We start from the raw sequence: 21,090 nt of genomic DNA, 5'->3' as shown, positions 1-21,090 counted from the left end.
CTACATCCAAATTTGGCTTTCACTGTACACATTAATCTCTCCCAGTACTAGGAGCACAAAATTCTTACCCTTGCAGTAATCATTAGGGTCCTCTTGCTCCTCATCATCTGAACCCAAGATCTCCTCATCTTGCTCCTGCAGTGAGTCAGGCTGCTGCGCGGCTCCCCTCGGGTGGGGATCAGGCCTGGAGAACGAGAGCTTATCATTAGAAAACAGATGCAACAACGGCCGAGTAGCAACCACCACCTCCGGCCAAACGTCTTCACACATCTCATTCTAGATGCGCTAGTTACAAGGCGGCAGAAAATATTATCCAATGCCTTTAAAATGCTGTTATTGGGGATAACTGAAAATCCTTTGTGGGGTTTGCTGCATTAAAATTTATTACCACTATTATTTATTATTTATTAAACCTATAAATCAGTGCAGGTGCAAACCGAAGGGACTGTAAGGATATTGCAGAGTTAGAGTCGGTCTTCGCTGGTTCACTGTAGCTCAGCGGGAGCCGTGAAGGAAATCTTAAGAGCTGTCAAGCTGAGCGAGATCATAAAGCAGTCAGTCTTTTTGAGCTGCTGCACCAAGCGATAGTTCATGCAAAAATTAAAATTCTGTCATTTACTCACCATCATGTCATTCCATACCTTTCTTTCTCATGTGGAACACAAAAGATGATATTTTAAAGAATAATATTTTATATACGAAAGAAAGTTTCTTTGTACACTTGTTTAATTTTCTTGTCCACAGAAGAAAGAAAGTAATATTCGGGTGAGCTATCCTTTTAAGCATATAACATTTCAGCTCAAAATACCCCACAGATCATTTATTATAGCTTGTCAAAATTGCTCCATTTGGGTGTGAGCAAAAATACGCTATTTTTGTGTGTGTCCCTTTAAATGCAAATGGACTGCTGCTTTGACCCCTTTCCAGAAGAGGGCGGAGCTTTAACAGCTCGTGCTTCGGTTGCTCAACAACAACAAAGCTGGAGAATCTCACGCAGCCAAAATGAGGATTGTCAGTAACAGCCTTAAAGGAACACTCCACTTTTTTTGAAAATAGGCTCATTTTCCAACTCCCCTAGAGTTAAACAGTTGAGTTTTACCGTTTTCGAATCCATTCAGCCGATCTCCGGTTCTGGCGGTACCACTTTTAGCATAGCTTAGCATAGTTCATTGAATCTGATTAGACCGTTAGCATCGCGCTTAAAAATGACCAAAGAGTTTTGATATTTTTCCTATTTAAAACTTGACTCTTCTGTAGTTAAATCGTGTTCCCTGTGCAAGCAGGGGCTCACAGGCGCTGCGTAATATCATTGCACTGCTGCAGCCATGGAACGGCAGCAAAGTTCCTTGATTATTACGCCTGAATGAGAGTATAGTTCCTAGCCATATCAGCCTAGAAAATCGCAACTTTTCATTTTCCGTCGGTCTTAGTACACGATTTAACTACAGAAGAGTCAAGTTTTAAATAGGAAAAATATCAAAACTCTTTGGTCATTTTTAAGCGCGATGCTAACGGTCTAATCAGATTCAATGAACTATGCTAAGCTATGCTAAAAGTGGTACCGGCAGAACCGGAGATCGGCTGAATGGATTCGAAAACGGTAAAACTCAACTGTTTTACTAATTTTCCAACTCTAGGGGAGTTGGAAAATTAGCATATTTTCAAAAAAAGTGGAGTGTTCCTTTAACTAAAGTTAAAAAATTGAAATCAATCAACCACCCCTTTAAACATACCATATCAATTACTAATCATTTTCTATGCCTGTTTTGTAATTGCAATAAAGACAAAGTGTACAATTAAATGTGCGTTTACATGGACTGAGCATTTTAATCGTAGATATCCTGTCACCATGTCATGATGAGGGTCAATTAAGGATTTTAGCCAAAAAAAAAAAAAGGGGGGGGCTTGTGCCAAGATTCAAAGCGAAAGATGAGACCAGACACTATACAATTTTGCCAATCTGATTGTTTTAATCACAGACTTGTGATTCATTAATTCTACCTGCATAACTAAATATCTCGTTGACCTTTTCAACGTTATGCTACTTGCTGTGTTATTTCTAATGGTTGACTGCACCAGCAGTGGGCATTAATGCGATTAGATACGCAGCTTTGTGGCGTTCCCGCTGATGAGCTAGCCTCGCTGCATAGCGTAATCTCTCTCAAGCAATTGGTAATTTTCTGCATCCTAAACCAGGCTTTCAAATGCGGCTTGGAAGTTCGAAACAAGTCCAAAATAGCATAAGCCTTTACAAGGACACTTTCTGAATTAGTCATTCTTGATATGGCATATGAACAATGCGCAATTAATGTCTGAAGCAGTGGATTAAATGCAGTGAAGATCGCACATCAGGCTTATTTCTGTAAGTTTTAAAATGTGAAGCTATACATCAAGATCGACCCAAACTAAACAGGGTGAGAGGGAATTAAAAACGTGCAAGAATTATGAATAATAAATGCAGTTAAACAGAACAGCCAGAGCAGAGAAACGCTTTTTCCACAAATCCCAGGCACTTTTCCCACCACAAATCCCAGGCAACATCACAGATTGTTCTCATAGACATGAAATTTTTTAACTGAGAAACAGTTCTCTCTGTCTGCTTGCCAACCGAATCAATTTTGTGCTTCGTGCATCAATGGGTATTTCAATAATGAAGGTGCCACCAGCAACAAATACATGGCAAACATCTACTTCAGATCCCAGGGATTTACAAATTCTGCTCTTATCACTTGATTAGTTTTTGATTGAAGCAAGCAAACTTTGTAGTTAGCAAAAAAAAAAACAAAAAAAAAAAAACAGTACATGTATTCTAATGAACATATTGTTAGTCCAAAACGATTGTGTAGTTGTGTGCTAAGGGCTGAAACATGGTGCGTGTTACACCAGAAAATAATTAATTTAGCCAGATCCCAGATAATTAGAGGCTGTGCTAGTGGGAGTTAATTAACGGAAGTATGCATGAATGCTATGCTGGTCAGAGGGGAAGCTCGTATGTACTGTATGTACTCTCACACACACACACACACACACACACACACACACACACACACACACACACACACACACACACACACACACACACACACACACACACACACACACACACACACACACACACACACACACACACACACACACACACACACACACACACACACACACACACACACACACACACACGTGCTCCTGGCTCAGAGCAGATGTTGAAGCACAGCAGCCCTGCCCAGCCCTACTGCTTTAATCTAAACTCCTAAAGAGAGTTCTTGCATACAGGGCAAGGCAATATAGTTAATATTCAATATATTTGTTACGATTTTGCTGGAAAAATCAAATTAAGCAAATTAAGCATTTTAATTACATCATAGTCTTAACTCAAACACCACCATTCTGATGTAGAACCTGGAAGTGCTGAACATAAACAGCGTATGGGAGAGATTAATTTTAAATAAAGTCATTATTTTTATTTTGTTTTTGCGCACAAAAAGTATTCTTGTCGCTTCATAACATTAAGGCTGAACCACTGCAGTTACGTTGACTATTTTAACGATGTCTTTACTATTTTTCTGAACCTTGAAAGAGTAATTATGTTGCTTTCAATAGGAGATAAACCTCTTGGATTTAATCAAAAATATCTTAATTTGTGTTCTCAAGATGAATGAATGTCTTACGGATCTTAAGGGTGAGTACTAACCATTTAAGACCTGATAAAATGATTAAATTATTAAAACTTTTCTTATCCCATTTAAAATATTTAAGACTTTTTTGGCCTTAAACTCAAATCAAACTGAATTGAAGATTTTTAAGGACTTTCAGGACCCAGTCCAGTTTTGCAGAGTTATCTATTGTAAGCTTCGAAAGCAAAAGCAGCTTTAGAACTGGTACGTTCCATTCATCTCCATGAATCAGTTCAAACTGTCTGTAACAGTGAATCAATTCAGATATCTGATTGGTCTTGATCTGAATGGTTGCAAGGATGGTTACTCCAATTGAAAAGATGTTTCAAAATAAATCTCTCACTAGGGGTGGGAGAAATGGCAAAGATATCATATCACAATTTTTTTTTTTCAGGCAGGTTCATGATCCACAATTTTATAATTCTTTTTAATGTTGGTTTTTAAAGGTGCCATAGAATGCTTTTTCACAAGATGTAATATAAGTCTAGGGTGTCCCTTGAATGTGTCTGTGAAGTTTCAGCTCAAAATACCCCATAGATTTTTTTAAATAAATTTTTTTAACTGCCTATTTTGGGGCATCATTATAAATGCGCCGATTCAGCATGCTTCCCCTTTAAATCCTCGCGCTCCCCGCCCCCGAGCCCGCGATTCTATAATACATTGCATAAACAAAGTTTACACAGCTAATATAACCCTCAAAATGGATCTTTATAAAATGTTCGTCATGCAACCTATCAGATCATGTAAGTATATATTTATTTGGATGTTTAAATTTGATTCTGAATGAGTTTGATAGTGCTGCATGGCTAAAGCTAACATTACACACTGTTGGAGAGATTTATAAAGAATGAAGTTGTGTTTATGAATTATACAGACTGCAAGTGTTTAAAAATGAAAATAGTGACGGCTCTTGTCTCCGTGAATACAGTATGGTAACTTTAACCACATTTAACAGTACATTAGCAACATGCTAACTAAACATTTAGAAAGACAATTTACAAATATCACTAAAAATATCATGTAATCATGGATCATGTCAGTTGTTATTGCTCCATCTGCCATTTTTCGCTGTTATCCTTGTATAAAGTCTATTGATTCAGCTGTGCTGCTGTAGATGTTAATACTGGCTTGTCTAATGCCTTGAACATGGGCTGGCATATGTAAATATTGGGGGTGTACATATTAATGAGCCGACTGTTACGTAACAGTCGGTGTTATGTTGAGATTTGCCTGTTCTTCGGAGGTCTTTTAAACAAATGAGATTTATATAAGGAGGAGGAAACAATGATGTTTGAGACTCACTGTATGTCATTTCCATGTACTGAACTCTTGTTATTCAACTATGCCAAGGTAAATTCAATTTTCAATTCTATGGCACCTTTAAGACTATTTTGCAGACACTAAACAATACAAACTAATCTCCCTATTTTCAAAATGTAGCCTTGCAAGGTAACAATGTTAGTGGTTTGATTAAAATTAATAACATGAACAACAGCAGGTATTTATAGAGGTGTTTACAATGGAATTAATTAATACTGAATTTACTTAAGCAGGACAATGACACCATTTTCTTTTCTATGTGAAGCTGCTTTGATACAATCTGCATTGTAAAAAGTGCTATATAAATAAAGGTGGCTTAACTTGACTTTCACTTTAAGAGTGAATGCACAGATGCAATATAATGATACACATCTGATTTTTTTCTCAACTGTTTATGTTCACTTAAGACTAGGGCTGCACGACTTATCGCAATTTGGCAAAGGCTGCGATTATTTTATGCACAGCTTGTCAGAGCTCTACGGCTCTGTGATCAGTAGCAAATGCTTCTCCATCTGAAAGCCAGAGGACGCTCTTGCACAGAAACTCCAAATGCCCTGCAGCAGAAGTAGCTAACACACTTCATTCCAGGAAATCCCTATGAGCATCATACTAAGCTGTTGCTGAATAAACAGAAGAATAAAACACTTTGATTGATTAAACATGACTAATAAACACACGACTGCCTTATTGTGTGTAAGAAGCCTCATCATCTCACAGAAAGATGCTCAGCTGTCGTTATGAAGTTAGTTTGGAATAAAAAATGTTATTAAATGTTGTCTTTTGTTGGACAAGATGTTAATAAATGCTTCTCATGTCTGGAAAGATGTTTGTGTGTTGCTTTTTCAAATGTACATTATAAGCGACTCAAACTTGCAGTGCTTTCAGATGGATTAGCAAATCGCAGCCTTTGTGATTTCATAAAATCACACTAAGAATCACGTTTAAGTTCCATGTTATTTTTCGTATCGTGCCGGCCCAACTTGAGACGTATCCCACTGATCAACGGGTTTTTCCGTCACAATTTAATGACAGAAAATTTTTGGCTAATGCAAGCTCTGGGTGGAATAATCAAGTTTTTTCCTTTTAGAAAGAGTGTAATAAAAACCTCTCTTATATAAAAAGTTCTTATATTATCGTTCAGTAAGTTCAAACAATTCAAATATAGACGCATTCATTAAAAGATAATGACAGGAACGCCAATCTGAGAGCCGACAGTAATTAATGCTGAGAGATCACTGCAGACATAACATCTCTCTGCACAGTAGTTAATGAGACAAGTCACTGAATTAAAACGCAAGTTAAAGACATCACCACATCATTAAGGCTGCGTGTTTCCAAGTGGTATATACTCTGCATGAAAGAAATGCATCAACCAGTAGAGATTCTGCTGCACCTTGATACCACGGTGGATATATATTTGTGGCAATCAGTGGACCTTACATGGAGTGATGTGAAAAGACATTTCTCAAACAAGGAAGGACTTGTTATTAAGTAGTTTTGATAGGAACAACGTGATTCGAAGTTTAGTTATTTGCTAATGCCAAGCAATGTCGTAACTTACTGCAGTAAAGCAGAACTGAAGTGATGTGCAGTCACGGGTGAATGTGCACTACATGCCCACCCTGACACCACACCCATCTGTGCTTGTTGAGACACATTTGGGTTTGGAGTTCAAAATCATGGGCATTAATAGGGAGTACATCCTCCTTAAAGGGATAGTTCAGCCTAAAATGAAAACTATCCCATTATTTATTCACCCTCAAGCCATCCTAGGTGTATAATGGGCATGTGACGGTATCAAATTTTCATGTTTCGATAATTGCTGAAGTTTTTATCATGTTATATGGTATTATCACCATATTGAAATAATTTGCAAAAAAGCAGTCATACTATAACAGGTGTAATAACCTTTAAAACAAAATTTTTGTGCATTGCGTTTTTGTATTTAAATATTCAAAGTAAACAAATGTTTCAAACAGATTAACATGTAAAAGAATTACAAAGAACAATAGGTATCACTTCACAATAAATGTTACAGTAGTTAAGACATTAACTAAGATAAAGAATGCAACTTTTAGTTCATGTTAGCTCAGGTCCATTAAATAATACAGTTACAACTTTTGATTTTAATAATGTGTTATTAAATGTTAAAATTAACATTAAGATTAATACATGCTTTAGAAGTATTTTTCATTGTCAGTTTATGTTATCTAATGAAAACCTTATTGTAAATTGTGACTAAACAAAATCAGAACATATGCAATATCTTGGGCATGTTGTAGCCCTGAGTTTGAAAATAAAAAGCTTTACGTCTAAGTATTTGGTGCTACGATGAACACCATTAAGAATACAAAAATCTGAATGGTTGTTTAGCAACTGCTTTGTATACGGGGATACCGGGGTAACGAATTTCTGCTGTTCCACCAGCGTCATCTTCTGTCAGAGAGTGAACGTGCATTTTCGTTCTGCCATGCTGCTCATGCGTGTTGGGTTTGTTTGCATCGGTGTGTGCCTCTTTGATGCAGAATGCAGCATTTTTGTGCATTTTAAATGGTTGATTGGTAAAGTATTAAAATTCATTCTATAAATCGAATAATTCATAATAAACAATTATTCACAGTATTTTTGAAGTGCCCACGATATCAAAATTGTACATATTCATTATCGTGGTGTATCGTATTAGCCTATACTGGCACGTCGAGTGTATATGACTATCTTTCTTTCAGACAAACACAATCGGAGATATATTTAAAAATATCTTTGCTCTTGCAAGCTTTATAATGGTAGTGAAGGAGGGGCCAGATTTTGAAGCCCCCCAAAAATATCCACATTTAATACTTGATAAATTCAAATAACTAGTTTCCTGTAGACGACCGTACGCATACTGCGCAAGTCAACTTGCGCCAAATGAGTAATCCTCTGACGCGATGTATGACAAATAGGGCTGGGCAACAAACTCAAGCTCTTCTTCTCTTATATCTAAATTATCTGACATTTTTCTTTCAAATTTCTTGCTTTAGACTAATTTGTGACCGGTGTTTTGTTTTGCTCTATCCTCTGTGCTTCCGTGTTCGTCATGCGTCAGATCAGTGGTCACTCTTACGCTGTAAATCAATGCATACGGCTGTCTGCTGGAAGCTAGTTATTATAGTTAATAAAGTTTTAAATATGAATATCTATATATTAATAAATCTATTTTTCTGACAAAAACCCATCGCTTCGCTTCAGAAGGCCTTTATTAACCCCCTGGAACTGTATGGATTACTTATATGAGATGAATTGATGCATTTTTTTTTTTTTTTTTTTTTTTCAAAATCTGGCCCCCATTCACAACCATTATAAAGCCAAGATATTTTTAATACATCTCCGATTGTTTTAGTCTGAAAGAAGATATTCATATACACCTAGGATGGCTTGAGGGTGAGTAAATCATGGAAAAATTTAAAAAATTTTTGGTGAACTAACCCTTTAAGAGAAGTGCTGAGCAGTATACCGGTTAATGTGGTATACTGGTTTCAATTTTGAGACCGATATGTATTTTTCAAAATCACGGATGAAATCACGGAATCCAGTCACAAATTGATAAAGCAGAACGTCACAGAATTTGGCCATTTTTGGATGAATAAATCAAAAGTATGTCTGTACAATGAATCAGGTATCGATACAGACTAGGTTCTGTGAATATTAAAGCTGAAAATAACTGCTATTGACATCAGAAATCTGTATGAATGGGCATCGCATTATCATCTACTACTACACATACTGAAGCATGCATGATGCTTGCGATGATTTCAGTGTCTGCTGTCTCACTCACTATACATGAACTTCATCTGCAGAGCTGCTCTTAGTCACTTTATGAACATTTCACTGTTTAATTTGAGAAAACTATCGACTTTTGTCATATCATATACACAGGAAGTCAACCATCTTCACGATCCTGTCAAAATAAAAGTCAAGTTCAAAAGTCAAATCAAGTTCTTCATATAAAAATAAATAAAATAAAACTCTTTGCATAAGAACTATTGTTTTTTGTGGAAACCATGAAAATGTGTTCTGTCTTCAGATAACAGATCTGTAATGAGAGGGACAGAAGAAGACAAAATTTTGCTTAAGATGTGAAACCCAAACGTCTGGAGAGATTGTGGGTGGTCCTATTTTCTACTGTTGTCAGCTTACACAGCACAAAGTAGTCGAAATACCAGCATGCCTTGCATTTCACTGGTGTCAGTCTAAATATCCGCTTGCCCTTTCAGTGCTGTGTGTATAGGACATTGGTTATTGTTATTTTTGTCTGTCATATTGATGAACTAAGGCCTATTCATTCAAAGAGCAAATATTTACCACAACCAACACCGATAAACACTGCATGTATGATTAAAGTAATTCTGTGGATTTTTTGTAGCGTTCACTCAGAGTACTTTTAACTTTTGCATTGGTGGGACATATAATATACATACATATATTCGCACCCCCAACTCACTCTTTCCCAAATGGCACACTAAGCCCTAACGATCTTCCTCCGAGTCCATACTTTCATGACGCTTTGACTGTCGGGAAGAAGTCTGCTGTGGAGCTTGTTTCAGTGTGGGCTCTGCACACTTCTGAAACCTAAAATGACAAATGGGAAGCCCTACGGTCTTGTGGACTTAACGGACACGCGCACAGATCTTATATTGTGACGTATATCCAGTGGTTGTTGATTGGATGGAGGCAGATCTGAATGCGAGCTTTGTCAATTGGGTTTAAGTGGACTAAATGATTGGAGAAGATTGGAAGATCAAATTATGACATTTTAATTAAAAATTACAAAGTCCAATTTTTTTTTTAAAGAAACATTTGCATGGATTAATCATTCACTTAGATCAATAACATGCATTTTTTAAAATAAAGCATGAATTTAATTCCATGCTGACTTGCCATATATATTCTTATACACAGATATAAAAATAATCTGACCAGAAAAGAATAACTGGCTCCTGCAATTAGTCATTTCAAGAAAAGAGTGGATACAAAGAACAGTTTGCCCTGGAGATACATGGGGTTTCTCCTTAGCGTCAAAGCATCACAAATCTATTCATTTCTACTGTGAGCTGGCGATTTCCGACTAGAAAACCGATCCGTTGTCTTCAACATGGAGTAACATCCGTGAATGTCATTCATAAACATTACTAGGCTACAGGTAGTGGGAATGCCCACTAAGCAACCTCAACCGCCAGCCACTGGCGACAAGCAGCGACAAAGTCGCTGGTAGTTTGAGCGCAGCTTTACTCAACACAGCACAATCTTTACAACACTCCAGTACAAATTGGGATTTGACCATTGGATTGCCATGCATGAAGATGGATTCAGGTCAGGAATTTACTCTTGTATTATATGGTCATAATATAAGATGCTCATGCAAAGTCAAAGGTGCTACAGAGGATGTTTTGTTTTATACATTTTTGCAATATTACTTGAAACTGTCTTTACTAACTGATAAAAGACTATTTATTAGGTGCACTGAAAGGAATAAAATTAATATACACCATCTGTGCACGAGGTAGGGCCTTAAAAACATCAGCCAATCGCTTACGCGATCATTGTGTAAACGATTGGCCCTCTGGCTTGTCAATCACTGCCATGACGTTCCTTGTGAGACGTGCGCGGCTGCGCGCTCCAGTAACTTTCCACACTCCACAGGCACCGCATGCAATGTTTTTGTCAGGAGACAGGAGTGAAAACTGCAGATTATGAGTTACCTGCGGTGAGTCCGACATAATGAATCCAAAAAACATGAAACAGCGAATGCTGGTGGTAAACACTCGTGTTCCAATACTCGTGCACGAGTTTTGGGAGGCGTTCCCTTGAAATGAGCTGTGAAGGAGGGGGGTTGTTCTTACGCATGCACTCATTTCAAAAACTCACTAACAGTCTTTGGTTTCTCAGTCGACGAAAAGATCCTCTGTAGCACCTTTAAGCATTTAAAAAATCGAAATGACAAAGACACTGATTTAAAATCCCAATGCAACAGCTGTTTAAAATGTCATTAAACCAGGTTAATCACCAGCAGACCATCATTAACAGGTTAACAGTTTCTCTGAATGATGGACAGTCCCAGAGGTTGCAGGACTCTCTGCAGTGACAGCGATTTAGGCTGAAGATTCAAGACATCGAGGTGAGTTGGGGTTTGTTTGTTCTGTGACAGCTCCTGCTTAGAATGCAAGAGGCAAATTCATGGATATCTACAGAGTTAGGAGGACAAGACGAAACTTTTTGGCTGGTATACAGAAAGTCTGTCACAGAGGGCCTGCATGTCTGACATTGATTCTTCGGTCAAGAAAGGTTATCAGAAACATCAGACAACTAAATCCTCTAATTCAGTGGTTCTCAGTTGTTGTCCTGGAGTAACCCAAAACTGCACATTTTGGATTCTCCAGGACCAGTACTTAACTCATTGATCCTTTAAAGAAACAATAATAAAAATTAAAGTGAGTAATAATTCATCTGATTGTTTAAGCTGGCAGGAAGCAAAAGAGGATCAGCAGGAGGGGGATGTAATCTACTGTTATACACGCCACTTAAATTCTGCTTAATCTCAAGTCTACAGTGTATTGTTTTTAGCCTCAGACAGCACGCCTACAGACAGTCTGATGCATGCTGCATACAAAAGAGACAAGAGCTTTCAAAATCATAATGAATTCCATGAAAACCACCAAGAAACATCTGGCATCTGGGTCATACTTTATTTTGATTACAGTATTATGATTTTTCGCTCTTTTTTTTTTGCATAACAGTTGTATGAATTTGAAGGGAAAGTGTGCTTTTAACCGTTATGAAATCTTTGTAAAAATTAATGATGTGAAAAAATGTCATCTCTTTCTTGTCATTTTTTAAATATATATACAAAGTTCTGTCATGAAACTTTAGATGCGCAGGCTAATAGGTCCTTAACCAACCTGCTCGTAATCACATCATTATTTATATGACACAATGATTGGTTCCTGCTGTATTAGTAGCCAATGAGCTCACATGCTCAATCTTCAAATACATGAGCAGCATTTGCCTTAGCAGTGCAGCACGCTTTCAGAAACCCCCCACCTTCCCCAGCTCCACCTCTATAGATCTGCTATGGGTAATTCATGTACGCTATATTGTGCAGCAGCAGCATGTCCTACTTGCTCACAGCAGCGTGTCGTGTATGTATTGGCAGTAACAAGTCCTGTACTTGCTCTGCAGCAGCAATAATCAACAGCAGCAGCAGCAGCAGCAATAAAAGCAACAGCAGCGTAGCAGATCTATTCTGCCAATACCAAACATATCAACATTGTCATTCCCATTACTATGCCAAACACTCAGAGAATTGTCATGACAGAAATATATTTCTTTTAATTTTATATTTTTTGAAAATAGAATTTTGTGCTATTTTTTTATTGGTGCGTGCAGGGTTTTATCGAACCATCTGGAAACAAGGCAATGTTTACAAGGTATCAGGTTGGTACATTGAGCACTGCAAAGGAAGAACCAGTTGCTTGTGTAGAGTAAATCTGTTTTACTATAAAACCAGGCTTCTCAATTGTAACTACATCACAGGTGACAGGTGGTCAGAGAGGTTGCATCAAAGAGGGCATTTTCTTATCGCCTCTTCCAGATCCAGTCTATGAATCACATTTCCATAATTCCCTCCATTACTTTAAGTTGTTTTTCAGTGAGGGAGGAATCTATTAAAAGCCTCAAGCCTTAGCAACCAGCCTGGACTATTCATCTGAACCAAAAACTTCACCTCCCTAGCCTCTTGATGCATAGCATCCTTCATAACACATTCGGCAAGAGAAAAACAAGGGGGCTGTGTGTGTTTTTGCATGATTGCTGGTCCGTGTGAGCGTCGTGAGTGGGAGGAGAAACGTTTGGCGCACAGAGAGTTAAATTCACTCGTAATACAGAGCTCAGCCTTCAGAACTTCTCCAGCCCACACAACAAAACACAACACGCCTGACATTCTCTTGTCTTGTGTCAGAGTACTCACGCATACATCAAAACAATCTGCTCTTCCAGTAACAGAAATGCCCAGCTCTGAAAAGTGCTACCATTGTTTTCAGGGATTGCGGACTGCATTGCAGTATCAGGAGCCCAAAGCAAAAGAAGGTTGTTTAAATCGATTTCATGTAGTGCAAAACCTGCCCCATGTGGCCTTTACCACCTGTGGTTTTGCTCTAGTAACAATCTCCTGATTGCATTGATGTTGCCGCCAGTAGAGGAACTTGGCAACTTCAAACCCCTCCATTGCAGCGGCTTTCCAATAATGTGCAAATTGGGATCCAGCTCGACCCCATACAAATCTCAACAAAGGTGATGATGCACAAAACAGCAATGGGCTGATCACTGATCGCAAGGCTCCCACCCAGACTGTTACAACACAGCGGCATTCAACACGTCTCCCTCACTTTCAACTCCCCTTCTGCCACAATTTATTCCAGTCAGACGCTTTAAGAAGGCTGGATTTAATCTGAAAACTTCACACAGATCCACCATGTATGTGTCCACCATGCATTTCTGAATAACAGGGTTTTTACACGCTGATAGCTGTCTGCTTTGAAGTGTTTTAAAAAGCTCCAATGAGGGTTTGTGTAAGATCTCAGTGAAGAGAGTCAAAGGTTTCTGTTTACAACTTTTTGCAGCGTTGAGCTTTGTAGCCAATCACAGACATATCTGTTGAACGCATGAACGAAATGGCCAATCAGATGTGTTTAAGTCAGTCAGAATCCGCTCAACACCACTCAAAATGGCATAGTATTTGTTCAGAAAGCTGCATGTTCATGAATCCTTTCATTATAATCAACAAAGTATAAACAAGATGTTAATCAATTCACTGCATTGTGTAGATAGCTTCAATGATTATAACAGGAGTTTTTGCAAGAGTGCAGCATGTATCTCATGTTATAATGGACAGCCTCATTGATTAAAATGGCAGCAATTCTTTTCTGGCTTTCTGTACATAATAATACACATTTCCCATGTTGCTAACTACAAATTGCAAAGTTTCTGGAATAACAACTGTATTTAAATGAGCGATTGACAGTGATAACCAGAGCAATGGACAGATCAAAACAATCTGATATTGTATGTCAAATTATCTGTGCATTAAGTCTGTAAAGTGTGAGTGTAAATGCAATATAACAGACCTGCCACTTTTTCCATGTAATGTGTACTTTGATTTGAAAAGTTAGTAATAAAATGATCAACAGTGTCACTCAGTGAATTTTAAAATATTAATTTACAGCACTTCTAAGCACTTTGTTTTATGATCTGTCCTGACAGTGATTATTTTTATTTCATGAATAAGCAGGATAAGTTTCTTTGCATTTGTTTTGGATTCATTATCAGTATTGGGTTCACAGTTTACAATGGTAGGGTACTTTGTACTGTGTGTGTGTAGATGACCGTGTTCATCCGCCACCACAGAAGACCATTTTTGACCCAGGAAAAATTATATGCATTTTATGAATAAACTGCAAGAATATAATTTTGAATTGCAGTTTTGCCATTAAATATTTGTATGATGAAATCTATTACATATATAAAATGATTTCCTTATATTACACAAATACAACATTGAAAGACCATATATTTTTTCTCATTATACAAATACATATCAGCAGAAAAAGTGTTCTCACGCATAATATTTCCTAATTGGAAAATATAGCCCTAATAGCTCATTTTATATAACTAACAAACAGTTTCCTAAACTAAAACTAATTTTAAAAGAGTCCTTCCATTATATTTCCCTTAACATGCAAAAGGAGAAATACTCTGAAAATGAAGGAAATTAACTTGACACAAGCAACAATTATATTAAATCAAATTGTCAATCACAAATCAAATCAAAGCTTTCAAACACATGGTAAAGCAAACACACGCTTTTGAGACACTGCAGACACAAACAGGGGTGCAAGTTTGCTTCTTACCTACAGGACGCGCGGATGCCCATGAGAGACAGTGCTAATGAAGGCAACAGGGGCTGGCAGGCCAGAGACAGAGCCATGTACCAGAGGCAGAGGATGGCCACCTCAGTGCACACAGATGCACAGTGAGGCTGAATGCTGAGGAGCCGGAGCCGTCCGTTCACTCTCTCGCTCCCTCCTTCTCCCGCTCTCTCTGCTGCCGTCAGCAACAAGAGCCCACCCTTCCCTCTGTGCCATGCGCTCTGATTGGCTGGGGAAAGCCAGCACTGCATTGCAGGTAAAAAACACTGCCGCCTCCTCATTTCTCCTTCATAACGCGCTGCGTTTTGCCGTCACTCAATCCCATCTGCTCTCTCTCTTTAATTACAGCAGAAAAAGGCAGCCGGTTCAGAAGAAGGCGAGCTAGACACTCTTGCTTATAAGATCAGTGTCTCAGTGAGTAGTCAGTCCAACAAGCCTCTTTACAACCTTATTAGTGGTGGCAGGTAAGCAGCACTGAGTCATGGCAGGGAGAGAGAGGGGCTATGTAAGAGGGCACTCAACACATCAATTACTCTCATCTCTCACCCTCTGAGATGCACACAACTACATAAGAGCTACTTGACTGAGCATAATCTAAAATGAAAGACCCCAATCTATCATTTCAATAATTTTATAGTATCTACTGCAACTAAAACACGAAACAGCTTTCAGTAGAATTTCATGATTCTGGATAAATTGAGAATCACATTTTTTTTTTTTTTTTTTTTTTAAATAGAGCTCACAATTCTCCCATGATTCTGAATAGACAACTAAACATAAAAACATGTAATTTACTAGAGGCTGCAATCAATGTAAAAACTATTTAATTAACTTGAATTTAAAAAAAAGATTGGTTTGAACGACTGATTCAACGACTCACTTATAAAGACTTCACTTGTTTCATTACTGGATGAATCAGTGTTTTTGAACGAATCTCATGAAGGAATGATTCAATGACAAATACATTTTTAACAGTTTCTTGTCGCCACCTACTGGTGTAATGACATAATCAATGCGATCTTTATTTGAAGTGTCCAGTTACTAATTTGATCGCTACCTCATACATTAGTGTTTATATCCGAACTACAAACTTTTATCCCAGTACGTCTGTGATAGTTTAAATTACTGTAACACAGAAATAATGATAATGTGTGGTTGAAGAGACTGTTTGTGAAGCTGATGTATACCTATTCATGACATCTGCTACAGTGGCAACATCAGTGCAGATTTGAATAGGGGCTTTCGCACCAGCTAGTTCTAAGAACTCAGTAATCACTGACTCAATCACTGCATTTACAAACGTTAAAAACCGGTGGATGGAGGATTCCGTGATCAGAGTTGCATTTGTTGTGTGTGGTGGGTTTCGTGATAACGGAGATGGAATGTAAACACATAATTTATGTGATTGAAAGAGCAAAAAAAATGGGGTTAAGAGATGAAACATCGTATGACAACTTGCAGTATTACATATCATTGAGGCTGAGAAAAGAACAACCCCTCAGACAACAGGTAAATGCCATTATCACCGTTTTCCGCCGGGTGCCAGTGTTTGACATGTATTTGGACAATCAACGTATACTTACATCACTAGTGCTGGGTTAGACAGTACTCTGAAGTAGGAGCAAATTTAGTTCCTAGTTCCTGTGGTGAAAAAAATTTTCCTAGTTCCTGCGGTGCGAACATGGTAAAATCTGGGTACTTCAGCCCATTGTTCTAGGAACTATGAAAAGGTTCCTCCAGTGTGAAAGCCCCTATTGTTCGCTGCGATCATATAATAATAATAATAATACATATAATAATACTTATTTCTTAGGCATCTTTCAGGATCCTCAAGGTCACCTAGCCCTCAAGGACCCTCAAGGTCATCTACTTGTCAAAGATTTAATAGACATAACCAAAGCATTGACATTTAGGAATATGATCAGATCTGTGTTTAAATCGAGATTGCGATCTTTTAATGATTAATATTGCAGCTCTAGCTTTCAGAATAGGGAAAAATTATTGAACTTGGATAGAAAAAGCCAATCAGACTCAAGTCTCTTTTCCACTAATTGTGAAATAGCTTCTGCTGCACAAAAAAAGCTGATCTACACTTTAAGTTTCATTTGTTGAAGAACCTGTTCAACCACACTGGTTCCGCAGTATGTTTTGGATTGAGTTATAAAAAAAATATGCTCATAAGAGTCATTCGTTCAGGAATTGTTTGAGCTACACTGCTTGTGTTGTATGTTTTTGATTCAGTAAAAAAAGAACTGGCTCATACAAATAATTTGTTCAGGAATCATTTGGACTATACTGGTCACACTATGTTTTTAATGAAGTAAAATAGATAGTATACTAGACGCAAAACCCAATGGGGGAAAGAAATACAATTATTTTATTTCATAATATTCACTTCAGTAGAGGTCAGACTGAGAATGAACTCTGTCCATAACAGTGCTCCAGATGAGAGCACAGCGGCCAATTGAACTGAACTCAGGTACTAACGAACAGAACATAATTACACACTCTCTCCACTCGTCAAGTGCTTTTCTAATAGATGGAGAGACTTGAGTGGAGGATGCAGGTGTGAACAAATATAATATGAAAAGACATGAAAATCTCCACAATGAATTGAAAAAAAACAAAACAACCTAGACTGATAAGGAGCTGTCCATTAAAATCCAGAGATGTACAGACAAATAAAATCATATGCAAATGTACAAACTAAAAGCTAAAAAAATGTGCAGCATGCAGAACTCCTAAAAGTAATAATGCCCTTAGTCCTACAGTAGGACACGTCATTAGATAAAATTCATTTAATAGTCTTCTAGTTTCTTAGCAACACAAAACCTTTGGCAATAGAAGAAAGGTAGGGTCTCTGTGACTGACAGGGCTATAAAACACTTTGCCACGACCATTGCATAATTTATCATTATGCAATTAACAAGCCTTTTATGGTGTTGATACATTTATATAAGCGTTTGTGTGTTGGTACTTCAGCAAGTATGCACTTCACTGCTTTGGATTCTTGACATTGTTCCTTTTACAGTCATGAATAAATTAGACAATTTGCGAAAGAGATAATTTACCCTCTCGATTACACAATCAACACATTTATGTATCAAAAAACGATTTGCATATTGGCTTAATAGCACACACTGACACACTGAGGCATGGTGGGCGACACAAGTGTGACATTTTTCGAACTCATTTCCTGTCTTCTCATTCCTGCACAATCTATTAACAAAAACTGCCAAAACATTCATTTTATTTTTTCTTTCATTGTTTTTAAAGGAACTTAATGGCCCTTTAGAGTTTTCCGTCAAGTGCTTTGGTTCAATGTGTTCAATGTGGAAATCAAATCTTCTCCCTATATACAGATCTTTGGTTAGCTTAAAGAGGCTCTCCTCATGGATTTGCCTGTATTTTGGGCTTTGTTTGAGAAAAAAATAAATAAAAATGTTGTCATGTACACACAAAAACTCATCAACTCGTCAAAATAAAGGTTCAGTTTAACTTGAAGAAACTGTGACAGAAATATATTACTACTGTACAGAATGTACCTCGATAATAAATTTATTAAAACTTAAAGGGATAGGTCACACAAAAAGGAAAATTCGGTCATCATTTACTCACCCTCAAGTAGTTCCAAACCTATATACATTTCTTTGTTCTGCTGAACACAAAGGAAGATATTTGGAAAAATGTCAGTAACCAAACAGATCTCGCCCTCCACTGTCTGCCATAGTATTTACTTTTCCAACTATGGTAGTCAATGGAGGGCGAGATCTGCTCAATTACTGACATTCTTTTACATACCTTTCTTTGTGTTCAGCAAAAATACATTTATATAGGTTTGGAACTACTTGAGGGGGAGTAAATGATAACAGAATTTACATTTTTTGGTGAACTATCCCTTTCATTTTAAAGGAATAATCACAATATTCTTGCATGTTTTAATTTTAACAGTAAACCTCCGTTGTGCAGCACTGTTTGCTCAAAAATAAAAGGAATTGTTTAATTTGATTACATTTTAAAAGACTGATTAAACTGTTAATGGTTTATGCTTTCATTTGATTAGCACTGTATTTAATGATACATTTGTATTAAATCATAAAACTGGAAAAATTAAAAACAGAAAAATTAAAGAAAATACACAGATTTTCTGATTTTTTTTTTTTTTTTTGTATGAGCGCAAATATTCAAATACAATTTTTTTTGAAAAATGCCATCCCTAGGACAAATCTGAAACTTTTTAGTTTCAACTGGACAACAATGAAACTTTTTAGCGCTCATTGTCGACCACCTGTGCTTGTACATTACCAATTGGAGTGCATTTTGAAAGGCTGCGCGTTCGACTGTACGTACACGCTAAGCGTTCGTGTCAAAACTGAAGTATACTTTGGGTTTAAACTTAAATATTTGAGGTAACACTTTAGTATAGGGAAAACATATTCCTTTTAACTACAACTTTTCCCTCAATAAACTCCTAATTTACTGCTTATTAATAGTTAGTAAGGTAGTTGTTAAGTTTAGGTATTGGGTAGGATTAAGAATGTAGAAATAGGTCATGCATTAATATGTATGCATGCTAATAAGCAACTAGTTAAAAGACCCTAAAATAAAGTGTTACCATATTTGCTATATACAACTCAACCTCACAATAGAACATTCTAAGGGACTCATTTTGAACTCTCTATGAACAGCACACAAATAGCATTCCATTTGAGAGATTTAACTTGCAACTGACTTCAATGTAGTTTGACATTAGAAAATGCTATTATGACTCCCAACCACATGCTTTATTATGTTCCACTACAAAACAGGCAGCTCAGCATTTACAGTTAATTAACCAATGAATGCCAATTATACTTAAGTTTGCCCCCGACCACATATTTAAATCTTGGTGAGCCCTAAGCGGTCTTTACGTTATGTTTGGGTAAATGCATGAGAGAAATCATCTCTTAAAATGCAGTATAATACAAAACTGCATACTGTGTCTGTACTGTACTGCGCACTTTGCAGTATGCTAAACAAGTAACCAAGCAGTTTTTTTTTCCAGTCAAGCTTTATTGGACAATGAGAGGTTGTCATATTAGGACTGATGAAATTAGCTTGCGGTCTGAGAGCTGCAGTTAACTGAGCATCATTGGGCATGCTAGATTAAACCTGCTGTGTTATGCAATCTGTACCAACCAGAGAGAGAGATTATCATAGGGCATGATGACAGCACATCAGTCTCTGCTGATTCAGTGAGTGTGTGTTTTACATTACATGCATTTCATAACTCTAACACCTTGTTCTAACCAGCTGCAACAGCGACACTGCACAAAGACGGACACCTGGTTTCCATTTCTGTGGAGTTGCACCAGGTAGCCCCACCTGAACTGAAAACTCTGTTCCTTGTGCATATTTCCCAAGCAAACGTTACAAACATGACTCTAAGGTGAACGATATGGCAAAAAATAAATAAAATGCATGCTACTAATACATATTTTTTCAGAATGATTGACCGATTCACAATTTAGATTTTTTTAATGTTTCACTAGTCAACTTAAAAACATAACTACAATATGATAACATTCTCTTTACTTAACCATTCAATAAAGTGCACCACACATGAAGTGATCCACATGGTGTAAATGTAAAACAAAATGACTTGTTATTAGTTAAATATTTTTCATGAAAATATGCATGAAATTTGAAGGCAAATATTGTACAAACTTATATTAAAAATATCTTATATACTCAGAAATAAGATAAAAAAAAAAAAATGCTAAATATTTCTTAGCCAAAAAAGTAATAGTAATAAATAACACCAGTGATAGGCTATTATTAACAGCAAATGTTTTGTAAAAACAGAAAATAACAGCAGCTTTCAGCCTGTCACCATCATGCAAGCATAAAATATCAAACATACAGTAGTAGTTCTTTACAGATTTTTGTGCTATTTTCCCTATTGTTTTTAAGTTTGTCAGATGTGTTTGGATGTTGCACTCGTGTCGCATCTTTTGCAGCGTTTCACCCATGAAATAGCATTCTATAAACGTGGTACTCAAGTTAAAAAAAATTCAACTCACATCTAATAACTTTGCTTTTTTTCCCATTCCACTGCCCGCAACGTTTTTTTTTTAAACGCAATTAGCATTTCTGAG

The 21,090-nt window shown here is 37.1% G+C and overlaps 1 protein-coding gene across 2 annotated transcripts in view; it reads right to left on the bottom strand.

Moving 5' to 3' along the window:
- Positions 1-21,090, bottom strand: part of srpk1b (SRSF protein kinase 1b) — a 61,034-nt gene that overhangs the window by 23,366 nt on the left and 16,578 nt on the right. The window contains exons 1-2 of one of the 2 annotated variants that reach the window (XM_067388629.1): positions 14,936-15,041; positions 69-184 (exon numbers count right to left, since the gene is read on the bottom strand). In XM_067388629.1, the coding sequence (XP_067244730.1) occupies positions 69-184; positions 14,936-15,012 (193 nt within the window). In that variant the 5' untranslated portion in view covers positions 15,013-15,041. Of the gene's footprint in view, positions 1-68; positions 185-14,935; positions 15,042-21,090 lie in introns of those variants that run through there. The other variant, XM_067388630.1, reaches the window with a different exon arrangement.

This window comes from Chanodichthys erythropterus, chromosome 6 (genome assembly GCF_024489055.1).
Source record: "Chanodichthys erythropterus isolate Z2021 chromosome 6, ASM2448905v1, whole genome shotgun sequence".
NCBI lineage: Eukaryota > Metazoa > Chordata > Actinopteri > Cypriniformes > Xenocyprididae > Chanodichthys > Chanodichthys erythropterus.
This window is presented reverse-complemented; position numbering and strand designations above follow the sequence as displayed.